Source organism: Mesocricetus auratus, unplaced genomic scaffold, assembly GCF_017639785.1.
Source record: "Mesocricetus auratus isolate SY011 unplaced genomic scaffold, BCM_Maur_2.0 Super-Scaffold_100676, whole genome shotgun sequence".
NCBI lineage: Eukaryota > Metazoa > Chordata > Mammalia > Rodentia > Cricetidae > Mesocricetus > Mesocricetus auratus.
Window position 1 is genome coordinate 183,627,365 of NW_024429266.1, and position 14,766 is coordinate 183,642,130.

At 51.4% G+C, this 14,766-nt stretch overlaps 2 protein-coding genes across 3 annotated transcripts; both read right to left on the reverse strand.

Annotated features, from left to right (window-relative positions):
* Positions 1 to 105: 105 nt before the first annotated feature.
* On the reverse strand, positions 106 to 8,301 carry Tapbpl (TAP binding protein like). Its single transcript, XM_040737618.1, has 7 exons — positions 7,853 to 8,301; positions 6,878 to 7,108; positions 6,477 to 6,749; positions 3,645 to 3,983; positions 2,122 to 2,427; positions 774 to 857; positions 106 to 643 (listed from the first exon to the last, which is right to left on the reverse strand). The coding sequence occupies exons 1-7, from the start codon at positions 7,914 to 7,916 to the stop codon at positions 600 to 602; spliced, it is 1,341 nt and encodes a 446-aa protein (XP_040593552.1). The 5' UTR covers positions 7,917 to 8,301; the 3' UTR covers positions 106 to 599.
* A 578-nt stretch (positions 8,302 to 8,879) lies between these two features.
* On the reverse strand, positions 8,880 to 14,058 carry Cd27 (CD27 molecule). Of its 2 annotated transcripts, XM_021235264.2 has the most exons (6): positions 13,798 to 14,057; positions 13,516 to 13,647; positions 10,626 to 10,805; positions 10,343 to 10,420; positions 9,691 to 9,810; positions 8,880 to 9,491 (listed from the first exon to the last, which is right to left on the reverse strand). In XM_021235264.2, exons 1-6 carry the CDS (start codon positions 13,931 to 13,933, stop codon positions 9,370 to 9,372), a joined length of 768 nt encoding a protein of 255 aa, XP_021090923.1. In that variant the 5' UTR covers positions 13,934 to 14,057; the 3' UTR covers positions 8,880 to 9,369. The 2 variants fall into 2 exon arrangements, with proteins under 2 accessions (XP_021090923.1, XP_040593553.1); XM_040737619.1 differs by lacking the exon at positions 10,626 to 10,805 and having other exon boundaries at positions 13,798 to 14,058.
* Between the last annotated feature and the right edge of the window lie 708 nt (positions 14,059 to 14,766).

Here is a 14,766-nt window from a genome sequence, read left to right on the forward strand (position 1 = left end):
GGTAGGCCTCTGCTTCATACCTTTAAACTGCATGTTGGAGCAGCTAGGAATGGGGACCCAGGGATCTGTTGGGACCAACAGGGAGAAAGCAGAAAAGCTTCGCTCTGTAGACACAAAGTGTTTTATTTTGACAGTGTTAAGAGTGTGAGTGGTGGCCAGCCCCTACCCTGCTTCCCCATCTTTGACTTTGGTGTTAGCCTTCACTCAGATAATTCTGCCCTCCTGTTGTTGCCTCCTTTTTCTTTTGTTCTTTTTGTTTTTTCGAGACAGGGTTTCTCTGTATTGTTTTGGAGGCTGTTCTGGAACTCGCTCTGTAGACCAGGCTGGCCTCGAACTCACAGAGATCCGCCCGCCTCTGCCTCCCAAGTGCTGGGATTAAAGGCATGCGCCACCAACGCCTGGCTGTTGCCTCCTTTTCCATCTGCCCAGGATCTTCTCAACAGGGAAGGAAGGCAGAGACCTGTACAGACCAGGACGAGTACCTCACTCCTACATGGGGTGTCTCCTTCAGGCCTTTTTCAGTCCCACACCTCAGCACGGGTGCCCTTTGGTAGCTAGAACATGGGAACTCCACTTTTTATTTGGAAGCAAGAGAGCGGCTACCCGGAGTGCCTCATAGTCTTGGTGGGCCTTGGCAAAGAAACTGAGAGAAAAGAGAACAAGATTGGGTTCAAACGGGGTGTTGGGGACACAGTGGAAACATCCAGAACTCGGAACAACGGGCTTGGTTTGGGTGGGCAGGTGCTTACGAGTGGGTTGATCTACAGACTCACCTTGCTGTCTCCGAAGTCCCAGAAACAACAGTGCGAGAAGGAAGAGGATGCTGGCACAGACAACTCCAAAGGCTGTTCTCTGCTCTGTGGGGTGAGGAGCACAGTACCACGTGCTGAGCCCTCCCCCTAGAGCACCCCTCCCCCTAGGGCACCCCTCCCCTAGAGCACCCCTCCCCTAGAGCACCCCTCTCCCTAGAGCACCCCTCCCCTAGAGCACCCCTCCCCCTAGAGCACCCTCCCCCTAGAGCACCCCTCCCCTAGAGCACCCTCCCCCTAGGGCACCCCTCCCCCTAGAGCACCCCTCCCCATAGGAGGTGAGTTCTGGTGTGGGTGCTTATGAAGCTTCAGGAGGCCCTGGGTCCCTGCACACAGCGGCACCTGCACTTGTTCAAGACTGTCGCATTTATGTGTTACTGTCTGGCTCTTCTCACATCAGGACTTCGTAGTTCTCAGGCAGGGTCTCCCTGGTCATCCCTGGCTTTGAACTTAGACCCTGCTGCAGCCTTCTAGTGCTTCGACTATGGGCACACACCACTATCCCTCCCCACTCTACCTTAGACATTTGAAAGTGTTTCACAGAAGAGACCGAGGCTACATAGCAAGTAACAGCTGGGAATAGTGTGAGTTAAAACAAAACTTTAGTTTTGGGGAAGCGCATAGCCTGGTGGGCAACTAAATGATGTCTTGGGCTCTTGGATATTTTCATTTTGAGGTTCATACCCTTTCCTGCGTAAAACTGCAATATTCTGTGGCCTTTGGAATGAAGCTTTAGTGTGTGGCCCATCTAGATTATAGGGTGTAAACTTGTAAGGGCATTCAGCTTGCCTGCTGGCTACATTTTCTCTTTCACTATTTACTGGTAGAGAACCTGGGGCAAACTGCTCAGTGTCTGAAAATACCAGCTTACTCATACATAAGATGAGTGCTAGACATGGTCATGGTATCTGTAGTCCCAGCTACTTAGGAGGCTGAGTAGGAGGATGGGTTGGACAGAGGAGTTTGAGGCTAGCCTGAATGACAACAATAAGACCCATTCCAAAAATAAATAGTTGTAATGTGTGACATCATACTTAAAAGTTAAGTATATCAGGGATGGAGAGTTGGCTAAGCAGTTAAGAGCTCTGTTGTTGATCTTGCAGAGGGCCTGGGGATCCATTCCCAGCAACCACATGGTGGCTGACAACCATCTGTAACTCCAGTCCCAGGGGGTCTGATGCCTGCTTCTGACCTCTGTGAGTGTTACATGCACATGGTGCACTTATATTCAGGTGAAACAGAGCCAGTGTGAGAGCGTCAGCAGAGGCCGACGATGACCTGGAAGCAGGAAGAGATGGGACACTCCCAGTACCTGTGTGGGGGAAAACCCTCAGGCTGACTCTAAGGGGCTCTTCCAGGGAGACGTGGGTAACTTGGCAGATATAAGTGGCGCCTGTGGGGCCAGGCTCAGCCGTCACAGTGGAGGAGATGCTGTAGGTTCCCATCATGCTTTGCCTGAGGCTGGAGAAGGAGGCACCAGAGACTTGGGCTGGAATTCCACCCTGCTCCTCTCGGACCCATGTCACCACCACATCCAGAGGATAATAGCCGGTGACACTGCAGATGAGGGAGGCTGGCAGGTCCTTGTTTGCCAAGTTCAGTTGCACTTTGGGGGGAGCTGGAGAGAGAATGAGGAGTAAGATTGTGGAGGCATCTGATTAGGGCCTGCAGAGGAGCCTGTGGCCTCTTGAGAGTGAGGGTAGGCTGTGGAGATGGAAACTTCTCAGTGTTCCAAGGGGTTGGGGTAAGGGTCTGTCTGGATGCAGGTCATAAAAGGATGCATTTTCTGGAATGATAAAGTCAGTGACAGACCAGCATACATCTTTACCTTTTTTATAGAGCTGGAAAATCAACCTAGGGTCTTACACGTACTAGCAAGTGCTACACTACTGAGCCATACTTCCCTGGCTTGATCCTTATTACCCCTGCAAGCCAGTGACTGCACGCTGTGCTCAGAACTGTTGCTTCTGCCTGCCCTTGATTGGCTGCTGCCCCCCTCAGGAAGTGTTGGGAACAGAGCATGGAAGTCCTTGCCCCCACAGATCTCCAGAGAAACCAGGAATGGTAAGCATACAGGATTGTCTTTCCAATAGGAAAGATGAGAAAACTGTTTTTCCACCCAGAAAGCTGAGAACTGGAAATGACAAACAGCCTTGTGACATGTGTCATGTGTTGGGCCAGGCCATATCAAGCTCTTACAACCAAGACCAGAGGTGGCTAGTAATCCAATGATCCCGATAGCCAGAGGCTCCCTCCAGCTCCCACAACCAGAACTAGATGTGACCAACAGTCTGGATGACCTCTACACTAACTGTGTAGTCTTAGGCCTTTAAGCTAATGCAGGTAGCCTATCTCTAGAATCTGGAAGAAATAACGAAGTTTTGATGTAATTATGGGGGATTGTATTACAGGGGACTCTTTCCCAATTATACTGTGTTTAAATTTGTTGGGAACAATCTGCCTGATATCAGACTCCCCAAGTCTGACCCAGGTTCACAAAGTCAGTGTGAACTGAGTTTTCATTCTCTTTTCTTCATGGTTTGCTTCCCAGCCTAGACACCTGCAGGTCCCCTCAAGGAAGTGCTCTAGGGAACTGAAATTACAGGTGACCAGTCAGCGCTGCAAGATTCTGGACTAGTTATTTCTTGGGGGAATTATCTTGGCACTCAATGGGACTCCTTATTTGGTGCCGTCTGTGCCTTCAGGATGAGATGGTGTTTAGGTTGTGGGAATGCCTTCTTTTTCTCAGGAAATTCCCTTTGGCTTTGGATTCTAGTCTGGAAAAGACTCCCAGTAGGCTTCCCTATCCCCACAGAAACCAAGGCCAGGCCTTACCTAGGATGTTAAGCGGGATGATTTGTTGAGCTTGGTACAGAGAGGTAGTGATCTGGCAGATGTAGTTCCCCTCGTCCTTCAGAGTGAGGTTGGGTAAGGTGAGAGAGGCGTCCCCGGCCGCGTGTAGCCGCTCAGGCTCCAGTGTGGCGCCCTTGCGCTTAGCCTGCCCCTGCCCTGTCTCCCAGCTGTACACCAGCTGGCCACTGCCTTTGTGCTGCAGCCGCCACTCCACTCCGACGAGGCCCAGGCCTGGTGCCAGGGAGAAACTGCAGTGCAGGGACACAGAGGACCCCAGCGGACGGCTCAGGGCTTGGGTGTCTGATGTCACCTGGAACTCCACTGTAGAGAGAAAACAGCGTGGCTTGTGGGCTGTTTCCCTCCTGGAGGTCACATGGCCTCTGAGCTGTGGACAGACAGCTTCTCCAGCCCCCTGCCTGGACAGTGGCGCTGATTGAGTTCATTTCCTGTCCGACGGAGCTGCTAATAAGCGGGGGCTCTGCAAGGGTGGCATGGCACAGGCTTCAGTCTCCAGGGCTAGGACCGTACATGCGCACAACCCCACCTAGCTGTCCCGTTTAATTCTCCTTCCGTGACTAAAATACTACGAAGTTCTACATGCCCGGACCCCTTGTCACTGTGAGTAGCTGACTCCCCAGCCATCATATGCCTCTGGGCTCACTGTCTGGTGATCGTGAAACCCAGTGGCCTTGACTTTCAGCTGTAAGTTATAACCGTACATGGGAAAGGGACATTTGGAGGTGAGGTGATATGTTACCTATGGTCTAGTCAGTTCAAGGGGAGACTAGGTCTCTGTTTTAGCAGAGGCAGAGAGGAAGTATGACAAGATGAATACCTGGTGAAATAGGTCAAGGCTGTGTGGATGTATGTTATCTCACTTAATTGTAGTTCCTTCCTTCCTCCTTCCTTCCTTCCTTCCTTCCTTCCTTCCTTCCTTCCTTCCTTCCGTTTTCCTCTGTGAAACAGTTCTGGTTGTCCTGGAATTTACTCTGTTGACCAGGCTGGCCTTGAAATCTCAGGGATCTATCTGCCCCTGTCTCCTGAGTGTTGGGATCAAAGTAATGCGCCACCACAAATGGCTTTATTTGTAGGTTTGAATAATCTCAAAATGGGAGAAGCTCTAAGCCACATAAGGCCTGTGGGAGATGCTGGACATCTTTTCTGATGTGTCAGGGTTCATTTAGAGAGGGCTGTAGGGGCAGTGAGAGTGGTAGTGCCTACCTGTACTCTTAGTGACTCAGGAGGCATGACAGGAACATAAGTTCAAGGCCTGCCTGGGCACCTTGGTGAGTTCCCCATTTCATAACAAAAGCTGAAAAAGGAGTTGCAGCTGTAGGTCAGTGGTAGAGTACTTGTTTAGCATGTGCAAAGCTCTAGGTTCAATCCTCAGTACAGGACAAGATAATAATAAAGGTTAATGTTTTAGGGGTTCCCCGGGATAGGAGAGGAACCCCTCCCCCATCTTCTGTGAACTTGGTTGTCTCCTTTTGTTTGTTTGTTGGTTTTTTTTTTGTTTTTGTTTTTTTTTGTTTTTTTGAGACAGGGTTTCTCTGTATTGTTTTGGAGCCTGTCCTGGAACTCACTCTGTAGACCAGGCTGGCCTCGAACTCACAGAGATCCGCCTGCCTCTGCCTCCTGAGAGTGCTGGGATTAAAGGCGTGCACCACTAACTCCCAGCTGCTCAGCTTTTTACGTGCTGGGTTGTCTCCTTTTGGAGGCAAAATGTGAACCTGGACTTCAGACACCTGTCATCATGTTTTCAATTTCTTTGTGCCTGGCAGATGGTGCTGAGTGGGAGAGAGCAAGGACTGGCTTTCTTTCTTTTTAATTAAATTTTTTCATTAATTTTACATCCCAACGAGTTTCCCCTCCCTCCTCTCCTCCTGTCCCTCCCCACTCTGCATCCCCCCCTTTTCATTTAGCAAGGGGCAGGTCTCCCATGGGTGTCAACAAAGCATGGCACATCAAGTTTAAGCAAGACCAAGTTCCTCCCCTAGGACTGGGGTTGATTAATAAGAGTACAGAAGGAATTCTGTCTCCCGTGTTCTGCTGTAATTACCGTGAAATACCAGACCACGCTCACTTTTTACTGGGAGAAAATAGGTGTTTGGCTAAATAAGAGAGCAGTGACAAAGTATGTGTCATTTTCACGTGAGGCCCAGTGAGATAAAAGTCATCTCTCCATTTTGAAGAAAATACCTGATGATTTTTATATTTTGACCCTTGATCAAGTAAGGATCTCCCAGCATCTTCTCCTCTGGACTCAGGATATTTAGAAAGAAAAGATGAAGGTCTATGGGTACCCAAGAGGACCTACGTGATAGACTACAGACTTTGTCCTGCCTTCTATCCCATTTCTCACAACTAAAAAGAAAGGAAGAAGCCGGGCGTTGGTGGCGCACGCCTTTAATCCCAGCACTCAGGAGGCGAAGGCAGGCGGATCTCTGTGAGTTCGAGGCTGGGCTAGACCGACAGCCTCCAAAACAATACAGAGAAACCCTGTCTCGTAAAGCCAAAAAAAAAAAGAAAGAAAGAAAGAAAAGAAAGGAAGGAAGGAGAAAAAAGAAAAGGAAGAAAGAAAGAGAGAAGGAAAAAAGAGAAAGGAAAAGAAGACTTGGGGCTATTGATATGGCACAGTGGGTAAAAGGGCTTGCAGCCAAGCCCAGTTCCTGAAGCCACACGGTAGAGAGAAGAACCCACTCCCACAGCGCGTCCTCTGATGTCCACCTGTGCTGTGATATGCGCGCGCGCATGCGCGCACACACACACACGCGCACACACACTAAGCAAACGTAACAGAATTTGTCTTCTTACCTGCAGTCCTTATAGTACCCTGGGGACTCAGAGGTAGGTTCAGTGTAGGGTGCCAGACAGCTCCAGTTTCAGCATCTCCTAGAGTCTTCATCACCATGGAGACACTGGGTCCCCCTCTAGATACCTGCATGTTGCTGATGAACCAAGCTGCACTCTCAGAAGTGGCCTCTTGTCTGGCCTGGAGGAAATACTGGGAGATCTCGCAGGTCACCGCCTTCCCGCTGCAGTCAGCATGGAGCAAGGCCTCTGCCTGGGGAATCTGTACGGAGTCCACTGGGGAGAAGGGTGACACACAGAACGGATGCTGGATGGACACCCGGCAGGTGGGAATCAGGTGTGGGTAGATATGACTGGGAACTGGGCTGACCCCATGGAGGACGCTAGGAAGGAAGGCTTTTTACCTGAGGCCTCGAAGATACTAGGTGTGTCATCTCTGGGCACTGTGCTCACTTGGAAATCGGTGATGCCTTCTAGGGAGCCATCATCTGGCACTGGCACCTGCTTCAGCACAAGCAAAGCGTTCTGCTTGTCCCCACTGCTGCCAAAGGCCCCTCGATGCCTGTCATCCGTCACCAAGGAGCAGTCTAAGACTATGTCGGTGGCTCGCCAGCGTCGGTCTGCTGTGGGGGGCTCTGCAGGGAAAGCGAGGAGGTCACCTTCCTCCTCTACACTTGCTTCCCAGCCCTTTCCCAAGCCACAGGCTGGTCAGCAGGTAAAGTCGCCCCTGGGTCCTGCGGTCTTGGTGTCATACCATCTAAAAACCCAACTTCCGGGGAGGCACCTGCTACTCAGGCAGCTACTCGGTGAACTGTTTTAAGTTCTGGATCTGTCCTGCTCAGAGTCAGAGGGATTTATACTTTAAAAATTTTATAGTCCAACTGTGGAATACAAGGAAAAATTTTGAAAGGAATTCCTAGTAAAAAATAAAGGAACAAATGCTGCCATGGAGGAGAGGAGCTGGGCACTTGCTGTTCCTAGGGACACTGACAGCCATTTTCTCATTTCCCAGTCTGCCCAGAGGTTCTGCATTCTGCCATTGCGGCCTCGCCTCTCCTACTCCAGGAGTCGCCTCCCAGGTGACTTCTTAGCCCCCAGAAGCCCCTTCTTCCTCTAAGGGGCAGTGCCCTTTCCCATGGAATGGTGGCACCCTGCCGCTTCCATACAGGAAGCCCCTTTTTACTGTGTGTGTGTGTGTGTGTGTGTGTGTGTGTGTGTGTGTGTGTGCTCGTGTTCTCAGACCGTAACCCTCTCATCCACTGGGCTTAGAAAGCAATCGGATGTGTCTGTCGCTGTTCTGGTCTGGGTAGGTGGCTCCCCGGGACTCCCTTAGCTCAAGGCTTCCTTTCCCCACCCCCTAACCGGATCGCGACACTCACCAGTCCCTGCTGCCCCAGAGAGAGCCAAACAGAGCAGCAGACACCAGCTGGGCTCCGAGCCCATGGAGGCTGCTCTCAGGCTCTTCCTCGGCGGCTGCCTTCTCCACAGTTCTGCAAGAGGTCGCGGGCTGAAGAGAGGGCTCCTTTGAGCCCCTCTCACTCGCTGGCCGCTGGTGCTCAGCGCGCTTCCTCTGAGTCCTCTTTCACTTTCACTTCGCCAGCCTAAGTCACCTGAAGCCGGCAGCGGGGGCCAGAACCCTCCTCACTCTTCTTCTGTTGGCCCCGCGCCCAAGAAACCCCAAATCCCGACATCTTCACCTCGTTTTGTTTCCCATCAGCCCCACGAGGAAGCCCGAGAAGGGATGGAGCCCGAAGAGAGATCCCCTGTGCTCTGGACCCTTCATCCTTTAGGTCCTTGTGAAATCTGTTGATCAGCCCTGGTGACAACTCCCCGTCCAGATCCAGACCCGTGATGGGATGGGGTGTGGCCTGACTGTGGGGTCGGGGTTTCAGGAAGCGGGAGAACTACCATGTGGGGTTTCACTTTAAATTGTGTTGTGTGTGGTGTGTACACTTGTGTGGGAGTGCTCTGCAGTCATCCTGCGAGTGGAGGTCAGTGAGGACACTTGGGTATCTTGCCGCCTTACTCACTCCACCTTATTTTGAGATAGGGTCTCTCTCTGAGCTTGGAATTATCTGGTGGCCAACAAGTGCCAGTGACCTATCCCTGCCCTCCTGGCACAGCTGCCCCTTGAATTACAAGCACACAGGGCCACATCCAGCTTTTTGTTTTTGTTTGTTTGTTTGTTTTCTTATGTTGTTATGTGAGTTCTGGGTTTTGTTTTTTCTGTTGAGGGGTGCTGGAACTCACCCTTCATGCCTTCTTCCCAGAACGCCCCCCCCCTTTTTTTTGTAGGACAGGAACTAGCTTGTAGAGCTTCCACAACTATTACTGGAGTCCCTGGACCATAAGGCCCGACTTTGGGTTCTGATGCTTGCCCACACTGAGAGAAAAGGACAGTGTATATAGAACTAGAAAAACGAGTTTATTTACAGTTTTAACTTAAGCCGAGAGAAAGCCACACTCTCTACTTTGCTCACAGCAGCGTCGACTTCTAGAGAAGATGAAACCAAAGCAGGAAGTACGTGTGTCTGTAGATAGTGTCTCTCTGGCAGGTGGAACCAGGGCTTCTGCAGGGCTTCCCCTGGTGGCCCATTCAATATGACAATACTGGTCCTCCAACAGAACAATGTGTGTTCTTCACTGCTGAGTGGCTGGCCATTTTCAGCTTGTAATTTTGCCAGCTGTAGGGCTTCATTTATAATAAGTGTGCTTTATATCCAGAGCCTGGGCTGCCCCAAGTTTGCTGGACCAAACACATTGGGGATCCTGCTGTTGTCGCTATCAGTCTCAGAAGTGCAGTTTGTCAAGTGTACACAGGAAAGGGCTCTGATGAGGGTGGTAGGGGAGATCCCCCGGGGCGGTGCCTCAGTGGAAAGCCCCACCCTGTGCTGGCTCAAGGGTAGGAAGCAGGCTCAGGTTTCCGGTAGTCTTCTTGGATGGGGATGGCACTGCCCTCCTCTTCCCTGGGGCAACTGTAAGGACAAGGCTCTTCAGGCTCTGCCTGGCTATCTTCATCTGTGGAAAGACAGTCTTGGTCAGCAGTGGAGAGCAGGGGTGGGGGTGGGGGGTAAGGAAGGTGAGAAGAGAAGAGAAAAGGGGGAGCGTGGGAAGGACAGTGAGGAGTGAGAGTAGGGTGAAGTTGGTTGGGACTTTAGGTGTGGCTAGCAGAGCTGAGACGGTGGGCTGGGGGAAGGAGGGGAGGCCTGTCTCTTACTTAGTCCACGATTTCTTCTTTGATGGAAGAACAAGATTCCACACAGGATGAAGACAAGAAACATGCCGGAGAAGGTCACAAAGATTCGGACACAGTCTGAACTGCACAGGGGTCTTTGGGCTGTGACAGGCAAGGGGGCTCAGAGGTTTTGCAGGAGGGTCTAACCTTGGAGTCCCTCAGCCCAAGCGGACCTTTCCCCCACCATCACCCTTCCCCTGCTGGACCAGTCCCCATCTCCTAATCTCTAACTAGATTGTGCTTTCCCCTCCTTTGCCTCCTGCTCTGTCTGTCTGTCTGTCTGTCCACCTCTTTCTCCACAAGTGAGTGCTTGTGTGTGCATTCAGAGTCAAGCATGCTCCCTTGAGACAGGGTTCCTCTCTGAACGGAAACTTGACTGTTTTAGCTAAGGTGGCTCTGTCTCTGCCTCTGAATGCTGGGGTTGCAGATGCATGACTCCAGTCCTCATTTCATGCTTCCATAGGCAGCATCCTTGTCCACTGAACGCTCTCCTCAGCTCTATACCCCTACCCCTCACCCCATGCTTAGGGGTTTCCCAGTGGCTGCCCTCTGCCCTCTGCCCTCTGCCCTCTGCCCTCTGCCCTCTGCCCTCTGCACTTTTCTCTGAGCGATGGGGATTAGGGAGACAACTCACATGGCCAGTGGTTATACAGAGTTGAGGCAGGAAACTGCCTGGTGTGTACAGGCCAGACCGTCCTGGCCTCTGCCATCTCTGGAAGAAACAGACAGAGTGAATAACAGCAGGACCCCCCTCCCCCAGGATGCACCGGGCTGAATATCTGTGATTTTGCAAGAGTGAGACAGAAGGGAGACCAGTTAGCTCAGAACCTAACTCAGGGTTAGTGCGGAGTGGGCAATGCGAGGTAGGCGGGCTTCCTCTCCCCAAAGGACCGGACCAGGGGCAGCCTGCTACATACCTTGGGCATAAGGTAAGTGGGTGGGTTGTGGGTGTGGGCCTGGGGCCACAGATGGCTGTGTGGTCAGTGCCGGGTTTAGGGGAGGATCACACTCCGTACACTCCTGGTCCCTGCACTGCCAGCCCTTGGAGCAGGCGCACTCAGCATTAGCAGCGATTGTGCAGTTGCGAATGAGTAGGCCTTGGGAGAAGGGAGGGCCAGGAGAAACGGTACAGCAGGCATTAGGGACCTGAGGTCTCTGCTTGTCCTGACCCTCGCCAGAGACCTACTCAAAGGACAACATGTTTTCCCATTCCCATCACCTCATCCTTGCCCACCCCTTCCCCTCCCTCTCTGTCACCTACTGTCTTGCTGTTGTTTCTGAAGAATGGTTGACAAAAAACTCATGGACTCAGAAACAGAAACTGCAAGTAGGAAATTGTATGATTTCCTTTCCTACTCATTGCTACTTTAAGCTTTTTATTAGTGTATCATGTACTTCTGTAGAGATATACACATCATAAGTTCCAAGTTTAAGATTCCGTACGAGAGGCAGAGCAATGGCTCAGCAGGTAAAAGCACCCAATGCCAAACCCGGGTTCAATCCTTGAGGCCCATGTATTGGAAGAAGAGAACTGACTCCTGCAAGCTGTCCCCTGACTCCTACCAACAAACTGTGGCTGGCATGCGCTCCTCCCACACAAGTAAATAAAGAAATGTAATTACAAGTTTAAAAAAATCGCCAGGTGTGGTGGTGCACACCGTTAATCCCAGCACTCAGGTGAGGCAGGAGTTTGGGGCCAGCTGGGTGTGAGCTCCAGGATAGCCAGGGCTACATAGTGATCTTTTGTCTCAAAAAATAAATAAAAATTAGACTCACAAATTAGTCTCACAGGTATTTCCAGCAGCACATTAAGAAACAGCAGATAACCAACACTATTTTCTTATGTCCTCTCCCATTAACAAAGCTCTCACAAAGTGGCTGTTGCCATGACTTCTGTCACCACAAAACAACCGTGCTCATATCTGTGCTGTGTGGATGGAATCATGCAGTGTGACCTGACTTCTGTCTGGCTTCTTTTATTCAACCCTTTGTGAATTTCACCTATGCTGTTGGCTCTAACTACAGATCATTCTTTCTCATGGCTACCTAGCATTCCGTTGTATGGGTACACCACCCAGCATGTGTCTGTCCCTTCTGCCGCCAGTGGACATTTGAGGAGCCTCTAGATTTTAGCCGTTAGGAATGGTGTCCCTATGATTCCTGGTATGTTTTTAACTTTACCAGAGACTAACTTGATTGTGGGTATCTGTTGCCCTTAAAATAGGAAGTTTAGTCTAGTATAGGACCAGTGCTGGGAACTGCAGTCAGTTATGTCTGGGGGCAGGGTGCTGTGCTGGAATTGTAGGTTGAAGGGGTTGTGGGGGTGACTCCCTGGAAGGCGACAGCATTTGTTTGTGGGACAACAATCTTGGGAGTCCTACAGGTAGAAGAGGGATGTAGAGAACAGCGGACAGCAAAGATCTGCGCCAACTCTTAACAGTTTTCTTTTGCTTAAGGCTTGTCAGGACAGAAGGAAGGACAGGACAATTCCTCTATGGTCCTAAGGCCGCTTTTCTGAATTCTGATCAAGTTGCTATGAGAACTTAGTTTCTTTGCGGCCTATCAGTAACTGTGAGCCAGCCTGGAGCAGGGTCTGCCCAGGCAGAGTGGGAGGAGCCTGGAGGACTACGGTGGGGGCTGGGCTGCTGATGGTGGGTGATGTGCTGTTGTCTTCAGTTGGGAATACTAGGACGTAGGGGTCCTTACTGGTCCTGAACTGAGCACAAACTTCCCCATCTTAAAGAAGTGATACGATAACACAGACTTCCTGAATCCCTAGCAGAGGTGGGGACATGACAGCAGAGTTTGAAAACAGATATATCCTACCTCTTCACTGGCAAACAGTGGACATTTATAAGTTAAGAGAAAGGACAGAGCTATTTGCTTTTTCCCACAAAATGGCTTTTGTGCAAAAAGGTTGTTACCCTGTGGCTTCCTGACTCCAAGTTCTGAACAGCTGGGCTGCAAATGTATACTGTGGGAACCCAGGACACAGGCGGCTCATTGACTATAAGTTGCTTTTCTGAGAACTGAGTTTCTGGAACTATCCCCCCTTAAATTACATTTTTCACCTTTTCTTTTCTCTTCTTTTCTTCTTCTCCTCTCTCCCCCTCCTCTCTCTTCCCTCTAGACCCTCTCTTCCCTCTCTCTTCTCCCCCCCCCCTCCAAGACAGGCTTTCTCTGTATAACAGCTCTGGCAGACCTGGAACCTGACCTGTAGACCAGGCTGGCCTTGAACTTATAGAGATCTGCCTGCCTCTGCCTCCTGAGTGCTGGGATTAAAGGTATGCACCACCACACTGAGAAAATGATACTTTTTCATTTTCGTGTGTACTTATGCACACATATGAGCTCAGAGGACAACTTACAAGTTGATTCTTTCCTTCTACCATGTGGCCCAGGGAATGAACTCAGGTCACCAGGCTTGGTGGCAAGTATCTTTGCTACTAAGCCATCTTGGTTTTGTTTTTGTTTTTTGAGACAAGGTCAGGCTGGCCTTGAACTCCTGCCATCAAGTGATCCTCCTGCCTCTGCCTGCCTTTAGCTGGGACTGTGGGCACGTGCCACTGCACGGGGAACATCGCCCTTTTTATCGTCTCAATCCTATCTACAGAGTCCTCACTGATCCTTCAAATCTGCACATCTTCCAGGAAGCACTAGGAATCTCCCCACATGTCCTGCCCAAGGCTCCACTTCCCGTGAGCCTTGAAGCTGCTGAAACTCCTCTGGCTCCTGCCCACTAGCTCCCCCAGCCTCGCAGCCCCGGACTTGCCCCGTGCCCCCTTTTGCACACCCTGCCCCTCTTACCAGAGTTACAGTGCCTGCAGCTTTCACAGTGGGGCCGGGTGTGGAAGTCTGGAGAGAAGGAGACGCCTGGTGTACACGGTTCACACAGGGCAGCTGTTCTGTTCTGGCTACAGTCACTTACAAAGAAAGTACCTGTGAGCAGAGGGTCCGGAATCAAGGTCCAGGCGAGGTGACTCCCCCAGGCTCTGCAGGCTGCCTGACTCTGCTTGAGCTCAACTTTACCCCGGGCCGCTCTCTTCATTTTAACCAGCCTCTCCCCAGCCTCCTGAGGCCTCCTCTTACCTGGCTTACACAGTTGGCAGCACAGTCCTCCCCGTGTCCAGTAATGTCTGACTGGACAGCTCTTGGAAGCTGGGGTGGCTGAGAGCCCTATCACGGTCCCCAGCAGGCAGAGCCAGTAGGGAGGTGGCCGAGCCATGGCTCCTGCCCAGGGAGATCTTTTCTGAGCCCGGGCTGTCGGTGCCTTGGCACTAGTGACTCCTTCGTGCTCTGGGCAGCAGCCACGGAGCCTCCACTTGGGTGGTAAGCCAATCTCTGACAGCAGTTGAGGCTGTCTTTTGTTTTTTTCCTCACCACAGCCTCCGCCCCCTTTTCTTTTCCGCACTCTGGAGACTGAAGGGGCAAACCCAGCGCTGCTGTTCTTTACAGACACGTGCCCTCCTTGGCTTCCACCACCCTCGCTCAAGAAGCCAGTAGCTAACCCCTCTGCATGTGCTTCCTTTACAGGGGAGGGTGCTGCGTGCTCACAGACCTGGACACTAGACGCCCTCATCTGTCCCTGGTCAGTGAGCCTCATCTGTCTCCTCTCACACATCCCTTCCAGAGAATGGAAGTAAAGGCGCCAGATTGCAGACTGCTTCTGAAGTTCATAGGGTCAGATTGTTTTTAGAATCACGACACTGCATAAGACTAGCGCCACAAAACACCCCATTAGAGGTGGGAAGACACAACTCAACACAACATAGCTTTGGGAGATGGTCTTGCCTATCCCAAGGCGGCCTCGCTGTGTAGCTGAGAATGGCTTTGGAATCTGACCTTTCTGCATCCATCTCCTGCGTGCTGCTGTTGTTACAAGGGTGTGCCCCCATGGCACCGCTGCTACTGATGGGGGTGCCACCATGCCGCCGCCGCTGTTATAGGGTGTGCCATCATGCCATTGCTGCTAATGTTGCAGGGGTGTGCTACCATACCAGGTGTATGTGGTGCTGAAGATTGAAGCTAAGACTTTTCGCACCCTTGGAAACACTGTCA